The 19,886-nt window shown below is 34.4% G+C and overlaps 1 protein-coding gene across 1 annotated transcript; it reads left to right on the forward strand.

The window, feature by feature from the left end:
- Nucleotides 1-498: 498 nt before the first annotated feature.
- LOC128996769 (GATA zinc finger domain-containing protein 10-like) lies at nt 499-18,212 on the forward strand. Its single transcript, XM_054422231.1, has 2 exons — nt 499-531; nt 17,559-18,212. Exons 1-2 carry the CDS (start codon nt 514-516, stop codon nt 18,210-18,212), a joined length of 672 nt encoding a protein of 223 aa, XP_054278206.1. The 5' UTR covers nt 499-513.
- Nucleotides 18,213-19,886: the final 1,674 nt, after the last annotated feature.

Consider the following 19,886-nt stretch of genomic DNA (forward strand, 5'->3'; position numbering starts at 1 on the left):
ACTCTTGGAGTTTGCTTGTTTATGTATATATTTTGATCAAACCTGGTAAATATATTTATTTTATAATTTACAAAAACTATTAATGCTTTACTAAAAAAACACACTTTATTACTATCCCTGTAGCAGCAAACCTAGGTAATCATGATACCTAATGTTATTGAAATAGATTTAATTGAAAATCAAATCAGGCAAATGGAAACTCGCTAAGTCTGCAGATTTGCCGCGTTGGGGGTATTTTTTTATACTTGGAGTTTACCTAGATTCAATCACTATCTTGTTTTTACAAGGATATCCTCTATTTTCCACCGGATTGTGCTGTTTATTTGAGTTTTCTGTAGACAAAGGATATTGTAATTAGCACAATATAGTCGAGAGGACTTCCGCTTGTCGTTTTTGTACGTTGTTGCGAGTCATCGCGAAAACGTGTTTGGCATAAACCTCCAACGAAAGTTACTGAAAGGTCTTGGCACATATATACACGCTCTCGCTTCACTCTTGGACTCAGTCGACAAAATGACTACAGATTTACAGGTAAGATATACTTGCTGAGGTAATATAGGTTGCTCAAAATATAAGTTTAAAAAAATGTATTAACAATAATGTCGTAAGCATTTGTACATGAGATCAGTAACAAAAAAAGTAACATATTGTATAAAAAAATATGTTTAACTTTAGTGTGTTGCTGTTCCAGCCACCAACCCTCAATTAATGTAATAGAAGTAATAATTTAATATGACCTACACTTAGGAACACGGGTTTGACAAATTGTTTGGGATATTTTTATGCGGATAAAGGATCACTGTTTAGGATAAGATCATATATGTTTTAGTTATTTTTCATTTGGTCTTTTTAACCTAAGTGTCGTTTGATAGGAAAATAAATATGAAAAATAATCTATTTAATGTCTATTTAATGTAAAAACTACTGAGCTGACTGAGCTTAAACTTTACAAAAATATAACTACTATACCAAGGATGGTCATAAGACTTTTCACACTTTGATACTGGCTTTGTTGTTTGGCTTTAAAAGTTCTGAACGTTCTGAAGTGAGGATTTCAAAAGTAAATATTGATTGGTCTCCATGGCTGCAATGAGAACATTCACAATGTTTCTATTTGCTTTGACATTTCAATATAAACAAGAGGAACTGCCAAATTGCAAATTTACGATTTCAGACAGCTCATCCAAAGAAATTAAATATAATATTTTAACCAGCTATGTAGTAGGTTTATTCAATCTAAAACTTTATCATAGATTATTAAATTCTAAAACTATGTCAATAATTACCAGTGTGGAAATAAAACAAGATTCTATAACCGTTGCTGTATCAACCCAGGCTCAGATTTTTTTTTATGTTTTAAGTTATGAAAATAATGCTATTGATGATACATTTTCATGTAGGAACTATGCAAATTACAAGAATCTATGTTTTGTGTGAGTTTGGTGTTTTTTTAAATTCGAACTGCTTAACATGTGTTGAATTAACTTGAGATAATGTGAACATATAGGTAAGCTAGACTTTTTTACATATAGGTAAATTTAGTTATTATGTTTTACTACAACTATACTTAAATTGAACAGAAGAGAATATCGTAAATAACTACGTTGTACGCCTTTAACTTCTGTGTTCTAAAATTTATGTTATATAAGTAACTATATTTAATTATAAACGGTAAAAATGCTCAATTTAGTTTGTAAATTGAATAATATGTACTGGAGATATAAAGAACAAAGTTTTCTTTATAATTTCAAATAAATACTTATTAGCATTACTACTCATACGAGCTTAATTAATAATTTACAACTCTTAATAGTTAAGATATCGTTTCTTTAATATTTAAAAAGACTATTATATTGATAAGGCAAAACAATATTTCTAATGTGTTGCTAATGTGATTAAAATGTAAGGATGTTTTATTTCATTTGAGAAGATTGACCTAAAAAATTGTTCATTTTAATTTGACTAGGTAGCTTTCGCAGAGGCATCCACAAAATTGAGCGGAGTCATCAAGGGTTCATATTATATTGTTTTTGTCATACTGCAGTAAAAACAGTCGTTTTTAATGCATGCATTGCGGGTCTTAAGTAGCATTTTTTATCTTTAGGGAGTAAAAATCGTTTTTATCTTCTATGGAGTAAAAATCAGCTGTTGTCAACTCAGTTACATCTATATACTAATTTACAGTCTCGTCCCATAGCATTTTAACATTGCAGATACGTTAATCCATTCCCACATTCAACACTACTCACCTTTACTACTTCCTTCACCACCCCCTACGTCGTGGACCTGTTTCCCTCTCTTCCCATAGCATTTTAGGATTGCAGATTTTTTTATGTAACTGCCAAAGACAGTTCCCACACCCTGCACTGCTAGCCTTACTACTTCCTTTACCGTTTCCTACGTCATAGACCTGTTCCCTACCCTTCTCATAGCGTTTAAGTATTACAGATACATTTATCGAACTGCCCAAACGGTTCCCCCACTCTGCACTACCAGCCTTTAATTAATACTTCCTTCACCACTTCCTACGTCGTGGGGCTTGTTTCCTTCTCTTCTCATAGCATTTTAGGATTGAAGATACATTAATCTAACTGCCACAGACGGTTCTCACACTATGCTCATACTTTACTATTTCCTAAGTCACTTCCGTGGACCTGTTTTCATCACTTTCCATAGCATTTTAGTATTTTAGATACGTTAATCTAATTGCCACAAACATTCCCCACACTCCGCACTGCTAGCCTTTACTACTTCTTTCACCATTTCCTATGTCGTGGGCATGCTTCCATCCCTTCTTATAGCATTTCAGCATTGCATATACAATTATCTAACTGCTACAAATAGTTTCCAGTTCCCACACTCCACACTGCTCACCTTACTACTTCCTTCACCTCTTCCTACGTCGCGGACCTGTTTACCTCTCTTCCCATAGCATTTTAAGATTGTAGATACCTTAATCTAATCGTCATAAACAGTTTCCACACTCTGGACAGCTTGCCTTGACTATTTTCTTCACCACTTCCTACGTCGCGGACCTGTTTTCCTCCCTTCCAATAGCATTTTAGGATGGCAGATACCTTAATTTAATCGTCACAAACAGTTCCCACACTCCGGACTGCTTGCCTTTACTACTTCCTTTACCATTTCCTACGTCACGGACCTGTTTCCCTCCCTTCCCATAGCATCATAGGATTGCAAATACCTTAATCTAATGGTCATAAACAGATCCCATACCCCGAACAGCTCGCCTTTACTACTTCCTTCACCACTTCCTACGTCGCGGACCTGTTTCATTCCCTTCCAATAGCATTTTAAAATTGCAGATACCTTAATATAATCGTCATAAACAGTTTCCATACTCCGGACAGCTCGCCCTGACTACTTCCTTCACCACTTTCTTCGTCGCGGACCTGTTTACCTCTCTTCCCGTAGAATTTTAGGAATGCAGTTACCTTAATCTAATCGTCATAAACAGTTTCCACACTCCAGACTGCTCACCTTTACTACTTCCTTTACCACTTCCTACGTCACGGACCTTAAGCTAGTGTCGTCATTTGATTATATTTATGATCCATACCGTTTCTGTTATAATATCTGTGTAATAATGCTATCAGCTATTTCTTTATCTTTTGCATTCAAAAGTCAACAGCTGATCATATTTCTTTGTTTATGACTCAAATACTGCTTCCATAAGGATTACATTGAGACTTTGAGACCCAGTGGGGCGGATTCCTGAGAGACTTTTTTAACGTCATATAGATGTTGGCACTCACCGATATGGTCTTTATCACCATGCAAAATTTGAAAACGATTGATTCAGCCGTCTAGGAGGAGTTTGCGTATTGCGAAATGCACAAGAGTCGAAGTATAAGAGCTTCGCTCGCTCCACTCAATTAATTAGTATTTTAGAAATTTAAGATTAAAATTTAAAATGTCAAAAAACGAATTAAAAAAGATATGTAAATAAGGGAGATAAAGGTAAATCATGGATGTAAAATTTTTATTCGAAAATTTCGTAAGTTTTTCACACAGCTTTAAAGTTTTAACACAGTTTATAGTTTTAAAATAACAGCTTGTTAAAAAATGACAGCCGTTCATAGATTGAAGATTAAAGAATTATTTGAACGGCTGCCATTTTTTCTTGGTTGTCCGTTTGGGTTAGGATTTGTGGTATTGTGTTTTACTAAATAAGACCTTTAATTTGATACCAAACTTGACATATATGCTGTTATTTTAGAATTTCGTCTTACTCTTCGTGGTCCAACCCCCTTAAGAGGTAAACATTTAATTGTAGCTTGAAAGATTAGACATTTATGGTTATTATTGATATAACAAATGTTATTACTTTATTTATAAAGGTAAAAAATATATTACTCCGTTCCGGGACATCAATCACACTGTATATTTATTTCTTACAAGTAAAGTCCCATTAAAAAGTCTGAATATGAATAACCGATAGGCAGTATGGGTTAAAAGGTAAATTTCGATAAACTAAAAGGTAGTAAACACTATGTTTATTATAGTAGCTAGATAAAAACATCGTTGGATAAAAATAGGTTCTGTTAATATTACATTTAATGATTTAATATAGTAGCTAGAGTGCAATCATTAAACAAATAGTTCTTTTCTTGGTCAAGTTTTGAAATCTTTTTTACTGTACTATTCTGACTTTACAATCTATAATTTAATAAGTAGCTTCCTCTCTAAAACTATATGATAATAAAAGCTAAAACAATTCACTTCATACCAAGAAACACCTGGACTCTTCTGTAGTGTTAAAATAATTTATTAATTGTTACATTCGATATCCGTGCAAATAAAACCCATTATAATCTATATAACTATATTCTACCTACATATATAGGCCTGCGTAGCTTTGGAGAAAGCTTAAAAAATACCATTACAGTTTAATTTTAAGAACTCATACACAACAAACTGAGTTTAACCGGAATTGTGATAGAGGCAATCTTAAGTGTGGCCACAGATATAAATTAGTCCATCACGGAAAGGACATGTTGGTGTTACGTAGGCTACAGTGTATACCTCGCCCTATGTCACTTGGCAGACGCTCAGAGAAAGTGGTGATACAATAGGTGCATCACACTAGCTTACAACACAGGCTACAAACAACCAGGCTACTCTACGGTGTCGCGGTAGAGATCTCTAGGCTTTACAAAGATATTCATAACGTCATCAAGTAGGAACAATTAATTGTTTCGTAATAAGACAGTTTCATATCTGTATATTCCACTAATATGTTAGCGTATAGGGAATAAGTTATTACTGTAGTTCTTACTGTAAGACCTAGACTCGTGACCTTAAGTTTTTTGTTTGATGCCTCGAGACAAAATACTATAAGTTCAAATTCAAATAATTATGTCCATTAGCACGATAGCTCATAGACAATTCGTCCAATTTTGATGAAATTTGTTATAAACGTGTAAACCCACGTTTATTTGAACGAGTTTATGAACCATGCTCATCGCTTGATGGGAATCGGGTTGATCGATTGGGAAATCAGGAACTGGTTTGGTAGTCGACGAGTAGACTACTCAACCACAAAATTAATCCCAAGGTATAAAAAATCATGTCACGCCCAAGTTAAGTTTAGTAAATAGTTTTTCAACTAATTCAACATCAAAGCACGGAAAGAAAGAACGTATAAAACACAGGTCAAAATGGCTTTTTCACCACACTACGATGTTTTAGCTGTTTTACAAACGTTAATTATTGGAGGCTGAAAGTTACGTATTGCTGTCCATGCCAGCTGTCATCGACATTTGGGGACCAAGCAGGTCTTTTGCGGCCCTAGGGCAGAAAATAAGCTGTTCGATTATTTACTTAAAACATTAATGCATATTTAATAGAAAAGCTGTACCCAAATGCATTGCAATAGACTTGTTTTATTGTCGCCGTTGCTTAGCAAATGTTTATAATCAAGCTGTGTACCCGTTCTACGTACGGGTTGAATAAAATATACAGTACAAACAATACAATGAAGTGACCACAGCACTTCATACAAGTTTTTTTCAATGCAAACTGTTTCTTTTTCTTGATGTTATTACGTCAAGTATAAATTCAAGCATTTAATTTACAGTAATAATAAATAGAAAGAGTTATAACTAATACAATAGTAAGTACGGTGTATATAAAGAAATACTATATGAGAATAATGACAGCTAAACTATTAAACATAATGATAATAATATGACATTTTATACAACAAAAATCAATAAAACATTTAAATGAGAAGTGGTCTAAATTAGAAGAACTGGTGGTGGTGGTGGTGGTGGTATTTAGAAGATCGTACTAAACAAGGTTTCTTCTTCTAAACATTCTTTCACCCAAGGTTTCTTTCGTTGACAAAGAGGATGTGTGTGGTTTATTTGAGCGACTTCTCATACACTACGTTTCCAGTATGGCCACTCGGAGCATCAATGAAGAGGCTTTTGCTGGATCTCACTCTGGAACACGCAACTTACAACTACCCGTGAGAAAATCATGCTGATCCGCTCAGTTCCACCTCGGCTGTAGACAACGTCTGGTCTTGTTATTATTAATCGTGTTGTCAAAGCAAACTGTGACGGAGAACTGTAGCCGCTTGAACTCTAACGGGTAGTTGCTAGGAATTAATTGAGTTATTGGGATAAATAACAATTCCCCAGAACCACAACCAGTGAGAATCTCTGCTTCAATGATGCTCTTTCACTGGAGACTGCAAATACGAAGACGCGTTCCATTACACAATTTATTTGTCTGGATGTAAGTTTCTTAGCAGCATCACTGAGCTCCAACCTTCAGGGTGAGTTCATAGGCAGGCAAACCGGGTGCTGATACTATTCAGTAACAAAGCTACACAGATTATCTCACACCATCTACAATCATCCTTCACTCATATTTGGGTTGAAATTCGCACCTAAGTGGCGTCCCCACCTTAATGATTGATAATTGATAATTGATAATTGAGTCGAGAAACTATGCTGGGTAGTTCACAGCATCTTCTTCTCTCAGGGCGGTGTTCACTGATTTATACGTACGTTCTTAACGTGGAAGAGACTAATTGTTTATCTGCGTTACTTGCTCGTTTTTAGGTGTTAGAATTGCATTATCACAGAGCAAGGCACTATCCATGCTAAGTTCTGTAGTTCATAAACGTCTGGAACGACACTGGCAATCAGTTTTTCTTGTTATCTGACAACACCAAGTGAAGGAGAGGCTTATCATATTTATATTTTTCCAATGTTCCGTCTCCAACCTTCATTAGAATCCCTGGGAATTCCTCAGCTCCCCGTTGATCAAGCCTATCTGGAAAGAATGGTTTTGTAAACTCTAATAAGTTGTTAGATAATCACCAGCCAGTACTAACAAATTGTGTAAAATCTAAAACATTATTTAGATGTGAACCTGTTTCATGTGAGGAAGTAGAGAAATTAGTAAACACCTTAAGTAACAAACCTTCAAGTGGGCACGACGAAATTCCCGTTAAAGTAATAAAATATACAAACCAAACAATTTTTACTCATTTAATTAACTCATCTTTCATATCCGGCCATTTTCCAAAATTATTAAAAGTTGCTAAGGTTGTGCCTATTTTCAAAAAGGGGGACCCTCAGTGCGTAGAAAACTATCGACCAATATCACTTCTGCCAGTCATTTCAAAATTATTTGAAAAGGCAATGAAAATTAGGCTAGTGTCTTTTTTGAGAAAATAACAACCTTTTGTTTAATGGCCAACATGGTTTTCGCTCAGGCGGATCAACAATTACAGCAGCTTCTAGTTTTTTTTTTTTTTAAGTATAATAAATTAAATTGTTAGCCCCGAAAGTGTTATAGGAATATCAATGGACCTTACGAAGGCTTTTGATAGGGTGTGTCACCATACTCTAATACTCAAACTAGAAGATATGGGAGTAAGAGGTCATATTTTGTCGTGGTTCAAATCATATTTATCGGATAGAAAGCAATACCTTGAAATAATTTCTAATAAAAATAATTGGCTGGTCAAAAACTGATCAGAAATAAAACCTAATTACTTTAATGTCCCTCAGGGTTCAATATTAGGCCCTGTTTTATTCCTTTGCTACATTGATAAGATTCCAAATGCACTGTCGTGTGTACTTTGTGTAAATATGTGTTTATATGCTGATGACATTAACTAAAAAATAACAGGAAAACCAGAATAACACATAGAAATATATACCTTTATAGAACTTGCAAATATTAAAAATTACTTACCATCTAATAATCTCAAAATAAACAAAAGTAAAACTAATTTTATATAATTTTCAACTAAGCAATGTGGAAACAAAATATAACCATTGATTATTTTGGATTTTGAGGAAATCAAACAAGCTGAAAAAATATATTTTTGGGTTTAAAAATTTTTAGGATTAAAACACCTATCCTGGCAGGACCACGTCGGTCATGTTTGCTCAAAGATAAATTCAGGGAAATTTTCATTGAAAAAGATATCTTATCTATGTAATATCAGTACTTTTAAAACAATATTATTCCATTCATTTCATGTGGCTGTCCATAGCCACATTTCATACGGTATATCTTTAAATAGAACTATAACAAAGAAAAATCTCACTCGAATCTTAAAATTACAGCAAAGGGCATTTAGAACAATGATGGGACTAAAAAATGATGAATGTGTTAAAATCCATTTAAAAATTTTAAAATAATAACTGTCTTTGCCCAATATATTTTTGAAACTGCTCTCATTGCGAGAGAAAGTATACCAGATAACGCACAATTATGCTACAATACAAGAGGAAAAGCCCTAAGAGAAAATAGTCGCAACCATCTTTTATTTTCAAATAAAAAGCTCACCTGTGCCGGAACAAGGTTTTTACGTTTTCTTCCAAATAATTTAATACCCCCGCCGCAGCAAACCTGCAGACTAAGCGAATTTCCATTTGACTGATTGGATTTACACTGAAATGTCTACTTAAAAATATAACATTTATTCTTGATTTAAATAGAATTAGTTTAACAAGTACTTAGGTTTGCTGCATCAGGGAGGGTAAAACTTTTTTTTTGTAAAATGTGAATAGGTAGTGAGAAATAAAAACATTTTCCAAATTTGATCAAAATATGTTCACAAACAAGCAAACTACAACAGTTTACTTATACTCCATAAGAATAACATGGGAATTTTAAATTTACAATTTTTTGGAATTTTCTCCATAACTATTAGGCGCATAATAACGCTTCAATATACTAAATTATTTGTTTTTTTAAGCTCTACAAAATGGTTTGGAACGAAATTGCTAAATTTTATGTTTTTTGGGTCAAAAATAGGAAAAACGTATTTTTACCCCATAAAACCCCCCGTAAACCCCCGTTCCCATGGTCCGATCATGCTGGATCGCGAACTCGTTCGAATAAACGTACGTTTACACGTTTGTACCAAATTTCATCAAAATCGGATCATTTTTGCTCGAGTTATCGTGCTGATGGACACATATATATATATATATATATAAATATATATATATATATATGAATTTGAACGGATGGTGTTTTTGGCCTCTAGGGACCTCAAAACGAAAAAAAAATCGGTCCCGCGTCCAGGTCTTACCATGAGTACTACGGTAATAGCTTATTCCCTATATGGGAAATTCGCTAAAAAACCATTGGCAACATCAAATTTAAAACAAATTTAAAAAAATTATCTTATAGAAATCGCTACTATAGAAAAATTACTCCATTAAAGAGGTGTTTCCTCAATTAACCTGATTTTATTGGTTGTTTCTTAGTATTGTATAAATTGTAATTTTAGCTTATAACTGCATTTACTAGGTTAGGAATTTGACACTCTATTCAATGTACAATGTTGTTGTGTTTTAAATAAAGAATAGATTTGAATAACTTAATGAACTCATTTTATTAAGATGTAAACAGAAAAACAAAACTGTAAAATCAAAACATAAACAATCATATTAAAATAATGATCAGCTGGTATAGCAATCCTCCTCCTTTATTTTTCTTCATATACTTACAATCTTCTTATTTGGTCCACATGTCTTTTACACACAATTCCTTCTTCCATTTTAACAAGATAAATAACATTTCCTATTTGTTTTTCAATTTTTCCAACTGTCCATTTGTCATTTGAGTTAAGGGAGTAGTTCCTCACCAGCACTCCCTCTCCTATATTAAAGTGTCGCTTTGTTACTTGCATCTCTGTCTCTTTCAAATTAGGCTTCTCTACTAATAGATCAAGTTCTGTTCTTATATTCCTCCCAAACATGAGGCTATAGGGAGACTTCCCAGTCGTGGAATGCTGTGTTTTTCTCAACTGTTTTAGTATAGTGTTAATCTTGCTCTTGACACATCCATTTGCAATTATAAGGCTCTTCACAGTTTGGACCACCCTTTCAGCTTGTCCATTTGACTTAGGACAAAATGGAGCTATGGTTTTTTGTATTATTCCATACCTTGTGAGAAAATCTTTGAAAGGTTTTGAAGTTAGCTGAGTTCCATTGTCTGATACCAGGACATGAGGAAACCCGAAGGTTGTAAATAATCTATCCAATTGCTTAACACACCAAGCTGTGGTTGTAGATTTTGTAGGTATAATTTCTACCCACTTACTGTAAGCGTCAACGACGATTAAGTACCACCAACCCCGCAGTGGACCAGCAAAATCAATGTGTATGCGTTCCCAAGGTCCGTTCGGGAGCTCCCATGGGTGAGTTGTCTCCTTAGGTGGATTTTTCAATTTTTGTTGACATGAATGACAATGTTTCACCATAGCTTCAATTTCTTGATCCATATTCCTCCAATAACAGTAGCTTCTAGCTAGCAATTTCATTTTTGTCATGCCCATATGACCAGCATGTAATTCTTCCAAGACTTGTTTGTGTAAAGTGGAAGGTACACAAATTCTATGCCCTCTGAATATGCAACCGTCTTGTAGACAAAACTCATTATCATTCAAACTGAGTTCTTTTAAGCTTTTTCCTGATATAAGATGATCGTATACCTTTTTAAGTTCCTCGTCCTTTTGTGTTTCTTCTTCAATTTGTCTTCTTGATACAGGCATCATCTCTACTTGATTTATTAGATACCGTTCATGGTCGTCACATACATTTGATACTTCTGTAACAGGAAATCTTGATAAATAATCCACATTAGCATGTTGTGTCGTACTTCGGTATTCAATCGTATAGTCAAAACCCGATAAGAAATGAGCATAATTAAAAATCCTTGATGCAGTCATAGATGGTAAGGTCTTTGTCGGGTTAAAGATGGCTACAAGGGGTTTGTGATCAGTTATTAAAACAAACTTCCTTCCATAACAGTATGCAAAGAATTTCTTTAAGCCCCAGTAAATTCCCACAGCTTCTTTATCTATCTGACTGTATTTGCGTTCTGTTTTCGTAAGCGATCTTGATGCAAATGCAATGGGCCTCTCAGATCCATCCTTGTATCTATGTGATAAGCAAGCTCCTAGCCCTGTAGGACTTGCATCTGTTGCTAGGATTAACGTTTCATTTGGGTCATAGTGAGCTAGAGTTTGATCACTTGTTATTTCTGCTTTTACTTTCAGAAATGCATCTTCACATTCTTGAGTCCACGTAAATTGTTTTCCTTGCCGTAACAAACCATTCAGTGGTTCCAGTAAGCTGGACATGTTTGGTACAAAACGTGTGTAATAGTTGGCAAGACCCAAAAATACTCTTAGCTGGTGTACATCACTTGGTCGTTTGGCTTTAATTATAGCTTCGATATTATCAGCAGATTTGTGTAAGCCATTTTCGTCTATGACATGTCCTAAATATTTGACACTCTTCTGGAAAAATTTACATTTGTCACGATTCAAGCGCAAGTTAAACTGTTTGATTCTTCCAAAAACTTTCTGTAGGCGATCTAATGTCTCTGAAATAGTGCTCCCCTGTATCAAAATATCGTCAAAAAAACAAACTGTACCTTCCAGACCGTGGAGAACCTTATCCATAAACCGTTGCCAAATACTTGGTGCAACTTTTATGCCAAACATCATTCGATTTACTCTATAAAGTCCCAGATGTGTACTTATGGTCTGTATTTCTCTAGATTCTTCGTCCATCGGAAGGTGTAGATAAGCATTACTTTTGTCTAATGTGCAGAAATATCGACCTTTATTCATGTTAGAAAAAATATCTTCAATTCGCGGGATTGGGTATTTGTCGTCACATATAAGTTTGTTTGCCGTCACTTTGTAGTCAGCACAAATTCTTACGTTTCCATTTGCCTTTCTTACTGGAACAATAGGAGTTCCCCATTTTGAATTTTCAACTTTTGATATTATTCCATTACTCTCCAGTCTATTTAGTTCTTCTTCAACTGATTTCTTCAATGCGTAAGGAACTTGTCGAGGTTTGATAAAAATAGGTCTAGCTCCTTCTTTTAACTCTATGTGACCTTGTTCTGATGTAATTTTTCCGATTCCGGGAGTGAAAATTTCTTGAAACTCTGTCAATAGTTTGTCCAATTTTTCTGAACAATCACTTTCAACCACTTTGATATCTGCCCAATCCATTTTTACTTCTCTCAGCCACTCTCTTCCAAATATTGGCTCATCCTTTTGTCTCAGGACATACAACTTTCCATAGAAATTAAAATCTCTGTATTTACAATCGACAAAACAAACTCCAAGAGGCTTGATGATTTCACCAGTATATGTTTTCATTTCAACAACGGTTTTGAAAAGACGTTTATTTACATGTAGTGATTGAAAATCGCTGTAAGATATTGAGCTGCTCCTGTATCAAGTTCCATCTTCAGCTTCTTTCCCTCAATGTCCACATCTATTAAAAACTTATCACTTCCAGATGAAGTTGATCCCGTTGTATAAACCTCGTGGATCGATGAATGGTTGTCCTCAATATCAATTAAGTTTGATTTCAATTCCTTGTTTTTCCCAGTTCTTACATCAGTTCCACTTCTAGATAAGCAAACCCTTGAAATATGTCCAATCTTATTACATTTCCTACAGAATTCGTTCTTAAATCTGCATAAATTAGCCTTGTGCTGTTCACTGCCACACCTGTAACACTTGCCTCTTAAATCTTCAAATGAAACTATGGGTTTGTTTCCCTTAAATTGACTTTGTCTTTGTATCCAGATTGTAGGCGGTTAATGTTTGCAGTTTCTTTTAGCATTGTATTTCCATCTCTCCGGTTAATCTCATAACTTTCAGATTTAGATTGTTCTATGGAAATCGCAGTTTGTACCACTTCGTTGTAAGAAATTTTACCATCTTTTTCTTGAAGAAGTCTAATTCTAATTTCATTGTCTTGTAACCCCCGTATGAACTGCATTTTTAAGAACATATCACTTACCGTACTTTCACAGTTATAACAATAAAAATCACAGTCCGTTGCTAAACGTTTAAGTTCTCTGGCATATACGGCTATGTTCTCTCCAGGTTCTTGAACCTTGCAAACAAATTTATGTTGGTTAGCTAGTATGCTAGGTGAAGGCTCAAGACAATTTTTCAAAGATTCTGTGAGTTCATTGAAGGTTTTGTCACCTGGTAACTCAGGAGCTAATGTATCACACAATGTTTGGTGCATCTCTGGAGAAAGTGTACTGACAAACAAACATGTCTTGGTCTTTTCATCTGTAATTTTCTATAACTGAAAATAGTTTTCAAGTCTCATCAAAAAGTTTTTAAATGTCTCGTTCTCTGTGTAAGGTGTAAAGTTAATGTTAGGTACATGGCTATCGTGTGCAAGTGATATAGAAGTTGTGTGTTCATCTGTAGATTTGTTCGGTATAAAGAATGGCTGTAACAATGCTCTTATCTCTAAATATACCTCTTCTACATCAGCCCTGTAATCTTCTTCTTGTTCAAAATCATCTTCATCTTCTATTTGTAAAATATCTTCGTGTAGTGAGATGAATTTATGCCAAGCTTCCTCTGCTACATTTAATTTGCCAGGAGCATCATTGACTGATGAACCCTTGCTTTTTAATAGGTGTAGAGTTCTTGTAATCTGGCCTTTTAGTGCTCCTCTTTTATGTTTCAGTCTTCTGATATCATTTCTTTCATCACTCGTCGCCATTTGTTGTGTTTTAAATAAAGAATAGATTTGAATAACTTAATGAACTAATTTTATTAAGATGTAAACAGAAAAACAAAACTGTAAAATCAAAACATAAACAGTCATATTAAAATAATGATCAGCTGGTATAGCAAATGTACAATTATTGAATAAAAATATTGAAATGAAAAAGTATTGAAATTACAATACCAACAAAATGTTTCACGTTTCTCTTAAAACATAAGTCAGGCCTCTTTTCTTATAATGTACATTCAATTTAGGCGTTAAAATAATAAATAACAATTGAAATAATAAATAACAATATTTTTATTGTTTTTTGTTTTGTTGTGCCCTGTATGACAAATAAATCAAAACTCGCACTACTTATAATTAATTTAACATTAACATAACCCCAATTTTGAAATACAATATCAGTTTCATCAATGTTTGTATATAACAAACCGCAAACACCCGAAACTCTATTTCATTACATTACGTAACACGTGACCCGTTCTATAGTCAATGGCATTATTTGCATTTTATTTAGCTTTAAATAGCTTTGTGCTTATTCTCTTCAAATTGTCAAATACTATACGAATTGTATATTTTCTGTTAGAAATAATCCTGTCTTTACTGAGAATAGCAACTTCTTTAAGGACGTTAATCCATTATGGTGGGATAAAATGTAAAATTGTATATATTATAATTTTAAAACATGTTGGGGTTTTGAGTGTTCGTTATTTTATTACCAATTGACGTAGATATGTTTCAAGTAATAAAAAACCTTCTTTTTTGTCCAAGGACGCTAGGCACGAGCCCGGAATTGTTTTTCATATTACTTCAGGCTAGACCAGGGGTTGCGGCATTATCACATAGATAAAATCTATTGGTGATTTGGCGGGATTTGAACCGAAGTCCAGAGGACCTCTGGAACCGAAGTCCCGCGCTCTAACCACTACACCAGCTCGCTCCCCAGAAAAACCTTCTTATGCATGTAGAGAGTACATCGTAATAGTTTCATCATAATCTATTTTTTCGTTTTCCTGGAGAAGAGAGCGTAAAATGCCATCTTGAGTGTTACAGACAGACATAAATACAGACAGACAGACATACAGTATTTAAGATAACACGCGTTTCGGCTTCCCTTCCGTATGAAATGAAAAAATAACATTAACATTTATGATTCCACGCAATGTACAGACAAAACTCTAATTTTATTTATTTAGAAGATATAGTTCTTTTTTATCTATACTTTTTAAGCTTTTATTATTTTTTTAGCATTTTAATTTATACTTTTACAGCACAAACTTTTTAATTTTTACTGATTCCTCTAAACATTACTTCACATAACCTTAAAGGTGTAGTTGTTAAGACAAGACGTCTGCCTGTCGCAGTCCAAAATCATTAAAAAAACTCAGGATAAGAGCCTAGGATGACACGGCAACGGTTATAGAATTTTCTTCATTTCCTATACAGGGTGATTGATATAAGTGTGCCAGCTGTTTTATTCGAAAACTATAAGAGATATCAAAATATGTTAAATGTATTTTTAAAATATGTTAAAAATATGAGTTTTCTTATGGAACACCCTGTATTTTATAATGTATTCCGGTAGAAAATGTAATTTTAAGACAATTTTACTCTTGTGTTTTGTTTTCATAAACATAACCGTTTCGAAGATAATAATGGTTACAGTTTTGAAATTTTGGCATGAGAAAGAGTTTTGATAAAGGCCTGAGCAAGCATGCCAGCTGTTTTATTCGAAACCTATTTTTGAAATTTCACAACTTTAACCATTATTATCTTTGAAACGGTTAGGTTTAAGAAAAATAAAACACAAGAGTGAAATTGTCTTAAAAATACATTTTCTACCGGAACACATCATAAAATACAGGGTGTTCCTTAAGAAAAATCAAAGTTGGCGGCCATATTGGGAAAATGGAGGCTGAAAGATTTTTTTCGACTGGACTAAAGTTTTAATTTCTTTTTTCGATATCTCTTATAGTTTTCGAATAAAACAGCTGGCACACTTATATCAATCACCCGGTATTGAATTATTTGTTTTGTCAATGAATTATTCCCTTTGAATTGACTTATTATTACAGTGCTTATATATTTGAATCAGCTATTATGTGGAATTGTGAAATTTAAAGCATTTTACGATTCTGCTTGTTTACATTTTGTTGAAATTGTCAAGTTTGCTTGTTGTTTCCATGGAAACTAATCAATATTTACTTTTAAAAGCCTCACCTCAGAACTTTAAAAAGCCCACAAGTCAGAGCCCTAAGTCAGTATAGAAACGGTAATAGCTCTAAACTGATCCTAGGTACTGTAGCTGTATATTTGTGAAATTTAAGTACAATCGGTTTAGTAGTTTTTACGTTTACAGTACCTTGTACAAACAGACATACGGACAGACACACAGACACCACATTTTCTTTATAATATTATAGATTACACTCTTTTGAATTTCACTACAAAATGCACTTTTTTACCCTCCTTGTAATAGCAAACAGTACTCGTTAAACCTAAAGCTATATTAAAATGGAATACATTTGACAAGTTTGGGGAATTCATTTTTTTACAAATCCAACAAGGAAATGGGAGTTCCCTTAGTCTGCAGTGTTGCTGCAGCGGATCATTATTAAAACGGAGTTGATAATACTTAAAATTTGTCATATGTGCAAAGGTATACTAGGTTGCATAATGTACCTGATCGTACATAGTTATCACCACTGAGAAAGTTAACAATATTTTGCTTATGTTTTAGAGCCACTAAAGTTTAAGTCATTTGGTCACTTTTTATATGCAATAACTATACTGTATCATTTTATTTATGATAGTACTGATTAAAAAATAACCTTTGTTTTAGGCTGGGTAGTTTTTTAAATTTATTACTGAAAAATAAAAACTTTAAATAATGACCTTACAGTAGTAGAAGTAGAGTTGTTGGGGAGGTTTCTAGCTCATTTCAGGTAAATGCGAGTTGTGGCTCGACTACTTGGCCCTCACATCAGTTTGGCCAGTGAGGAGTGAGTGAGGAAGGAGCTAATGGACAAACTTTTGACAGCTCGTGGTCGACTCAACTTTTGTGTTTCCCTTGTTCACGTGCCAGCTTCCACTCAATTTGATTGAACTCATATTAATATTTCCCGTCTTTTCCAAAAGAATACTTGTAGCACAGAAATATGTTAGGAATCGGTAGTAATAGTGAAAACCTAAAAATAAACATCGAAACTATTTTTCAAACAATTAGAGCTAATGGTATCAACAACTTCTAGAGTTAACATTATTTACTAAATTATATAATATCGATAAAATAATACAAGGTGAGACTAATCAGCAGGTTTCATTAGACCAGAAATAGTCGATCATTCTATCAGAAACTTAAAATTATTGTTGTAGCCAATTATACTTATCTTTTAAGATAGCGTGGATATACGAGAATAATAAATATCATACCGCACAAATTATCTGTAGCTTTCTGTTATAGATTTTATATATCAATTTCTGTTACAGATGATTGTGTTGATGTTGGTTTTTATTGCGATCAACGGAGTGGTTGGAAAATCTGGTGATGCAGGACCTAGACAGATAGCCGGATATCCGGTAGACACAGGCTACAGACAGCAGGGTCGTGGAGCCACACCTGTCACTGAGGAAACGTCAGACGAACAACAATATCAACAGCAACAGCAACAAGCAGCTGTACAGCAGCAGCAGGTGTACGCCCAACTGTTGGCCCAGAAACAGCAGTATTTGGGAAATGTTCAGCAGCAACGGGTGCAGTTCCCTCAACAACAGCAACAGCTACAAACCTACCAGCAGCAACAACAATACCAGCAGCACCAACCGTACCAGGAGCAACAACAATACCAGCAGCAAGAACCGTACCAGCAGCAACCACAATACCAGCAGAAACAACAGTACCAGCAGCAAACACAATACCAGCAGGAACAACAGTACCAGCAGCAACCACAATACCAGCAGGAACAACAGTACCAGCAACAACCACAATACCAGCAGCAACAGCAGCCTGGATCACAAAGGCTACGTCAGCCCGAGAGCCTTGCCTCCTCAGCGGCTCTACTAGGAGTCAAGTTCTCGGCAGCCCCCGCCGTGGCTCGTACTGTCTACCGCACTAACACGGGAGTTAACTTTTCGTACCGATAAATTTGTTTATGAAAATATATGTCGACTTTGTTAATCAAGTTGTTTTTTTAGAAAGTTCCATTCCTTAAATATTATATCGTTGGAGTGAATTAATACTTCATAATTGAAACAAAATACCTAATGATTTATTGATTTATTTGTTTACACTTGATACTTCCATTTTCAATATACAATCGACTGCATCATGGGTGACCGATTGTAATCTCTCTTTGGAGACAATTCGATAGTATGAACTTGTAGGTGCGATGAATTGAATATTGGTTTGTCGCATCAGCAATGACAGGAATATTGATCGCTTCTGTATTTTTTTTTTATTAATTCAACTATGTAGTCATATTGAATTAGGGAAGTACTGTAATTTTAGCTATCAAAAGTAAAACTACTTCAAACGATAATGATTTGATCTACCTATTGTATTCTACCTATGTTATATCAATATATATATTACATAGCAATTTTAAAATAAAACCACAAATCCTGGTGGTTTTACTAAAATAGACTTGAATACTATTCAAATACTACAAATAGGAACTACAGTAATAGGAAATGGTCTACACTTCCTGTTGTCGAATCTAAAGCCTTTTTAACCTGTGTTTCATGCATGGTTACGATTGAGTGTCCTGATGGTATTGCAAAAATATTAAATCGTAACTTAAAAATACACTTGATCACAACTTTCTGTAATTAATACAATTACTTAGTTTTTTTTTTCTTCATTGCTACTTAAAACCCCCAAAGAGAATGTTATGTTACTCTCGGTTTACTTTTGTTTCCTAAAACAATGGCGGATGTGAAACCTATATTTTGTTTCTTTAATCTACTCGTATGGTAATAGTGGTAGATGCTTTTTACTGTGGAACTGGTAAAGTGGCATATTTGCCTATGGATAAAACCAGATAGGTAAATCATGTCCATGTTGAAGTTGTTGCAAGGTTTTAGAATCAATATGGATGAACTTGGATTGAGCCAGTATTGGAGTGCACTGATAGAAATTACTGATTTATGTAGAATATGCATAAATATATCAAACATTTAAGTAAAACACCTTTGGACAACTAGGACGAGTAACATTCATTATTATTGCCGAAACTCTTATTAGCGTATTTCCCATATAGGAATTGGAAAGCTATTAAAGTAGTACTCATGGTAAGACCTGGACCCTGGACCAATTTAATTTTTCGTTTTGAGGTCCCTAGAGACCAAAAACACCATCCGTTCAAATTCATATACAGTGTGTAATGAGCCGTGACTAATTCCACCGGGCGAATGTCACGACTCATGATCAATGGTCAAAGTGTTTTTTTTTTTTTTATAGTAGGCTAGTTTAGTGTGTTTCGTTTGTTACTTCCACGACCCCGAACAAGGCTGTGAGTCTTGTTATTCTTACTCGGACCGCCTAGTGTCAGAGGCTCCGAGACATTGCTCCTGTCGACAACTAGTTGATAATTCATCCTTTTACATCTTTATTTTGTGGCATGTGTAAATTGCAGTTTGCCTCTATTTTATTCAGGGTGTTATTAACGTCGACCATGGATTAAATTTTAGTACGCCTTGCGCGCCTTTTGGGTGAGTTTTTCACATTTTTCTAAAGTTAGGTTAGACACATGTTGCACTAGGTTTGGAACCTAGTCTTGGGGTCGTGGAACCCTTTTGATAGTTAGTTTCCCTTTTCCC

The sequence above is a fragment of the Macrosteles quadrilineatus genome, unplaced genomic scaffold (assembly GCF_028750875.1).
Source record: "Macrosteles quadrilineatus isolate MER2022 unplaced genomic scaffold, UCM_ALF_1.0 Scaffold_1__1_contigs__length_201487025, whole genome shotgun sequence".
Classification (NCBI taxonomy): domain Eukaryota; kingdom Metazoa; phylum Arthropoda; class Insecta; order Hemiptera; family Cicadellidae; genus Macrosteles; species Macrosteles quadrilineatus.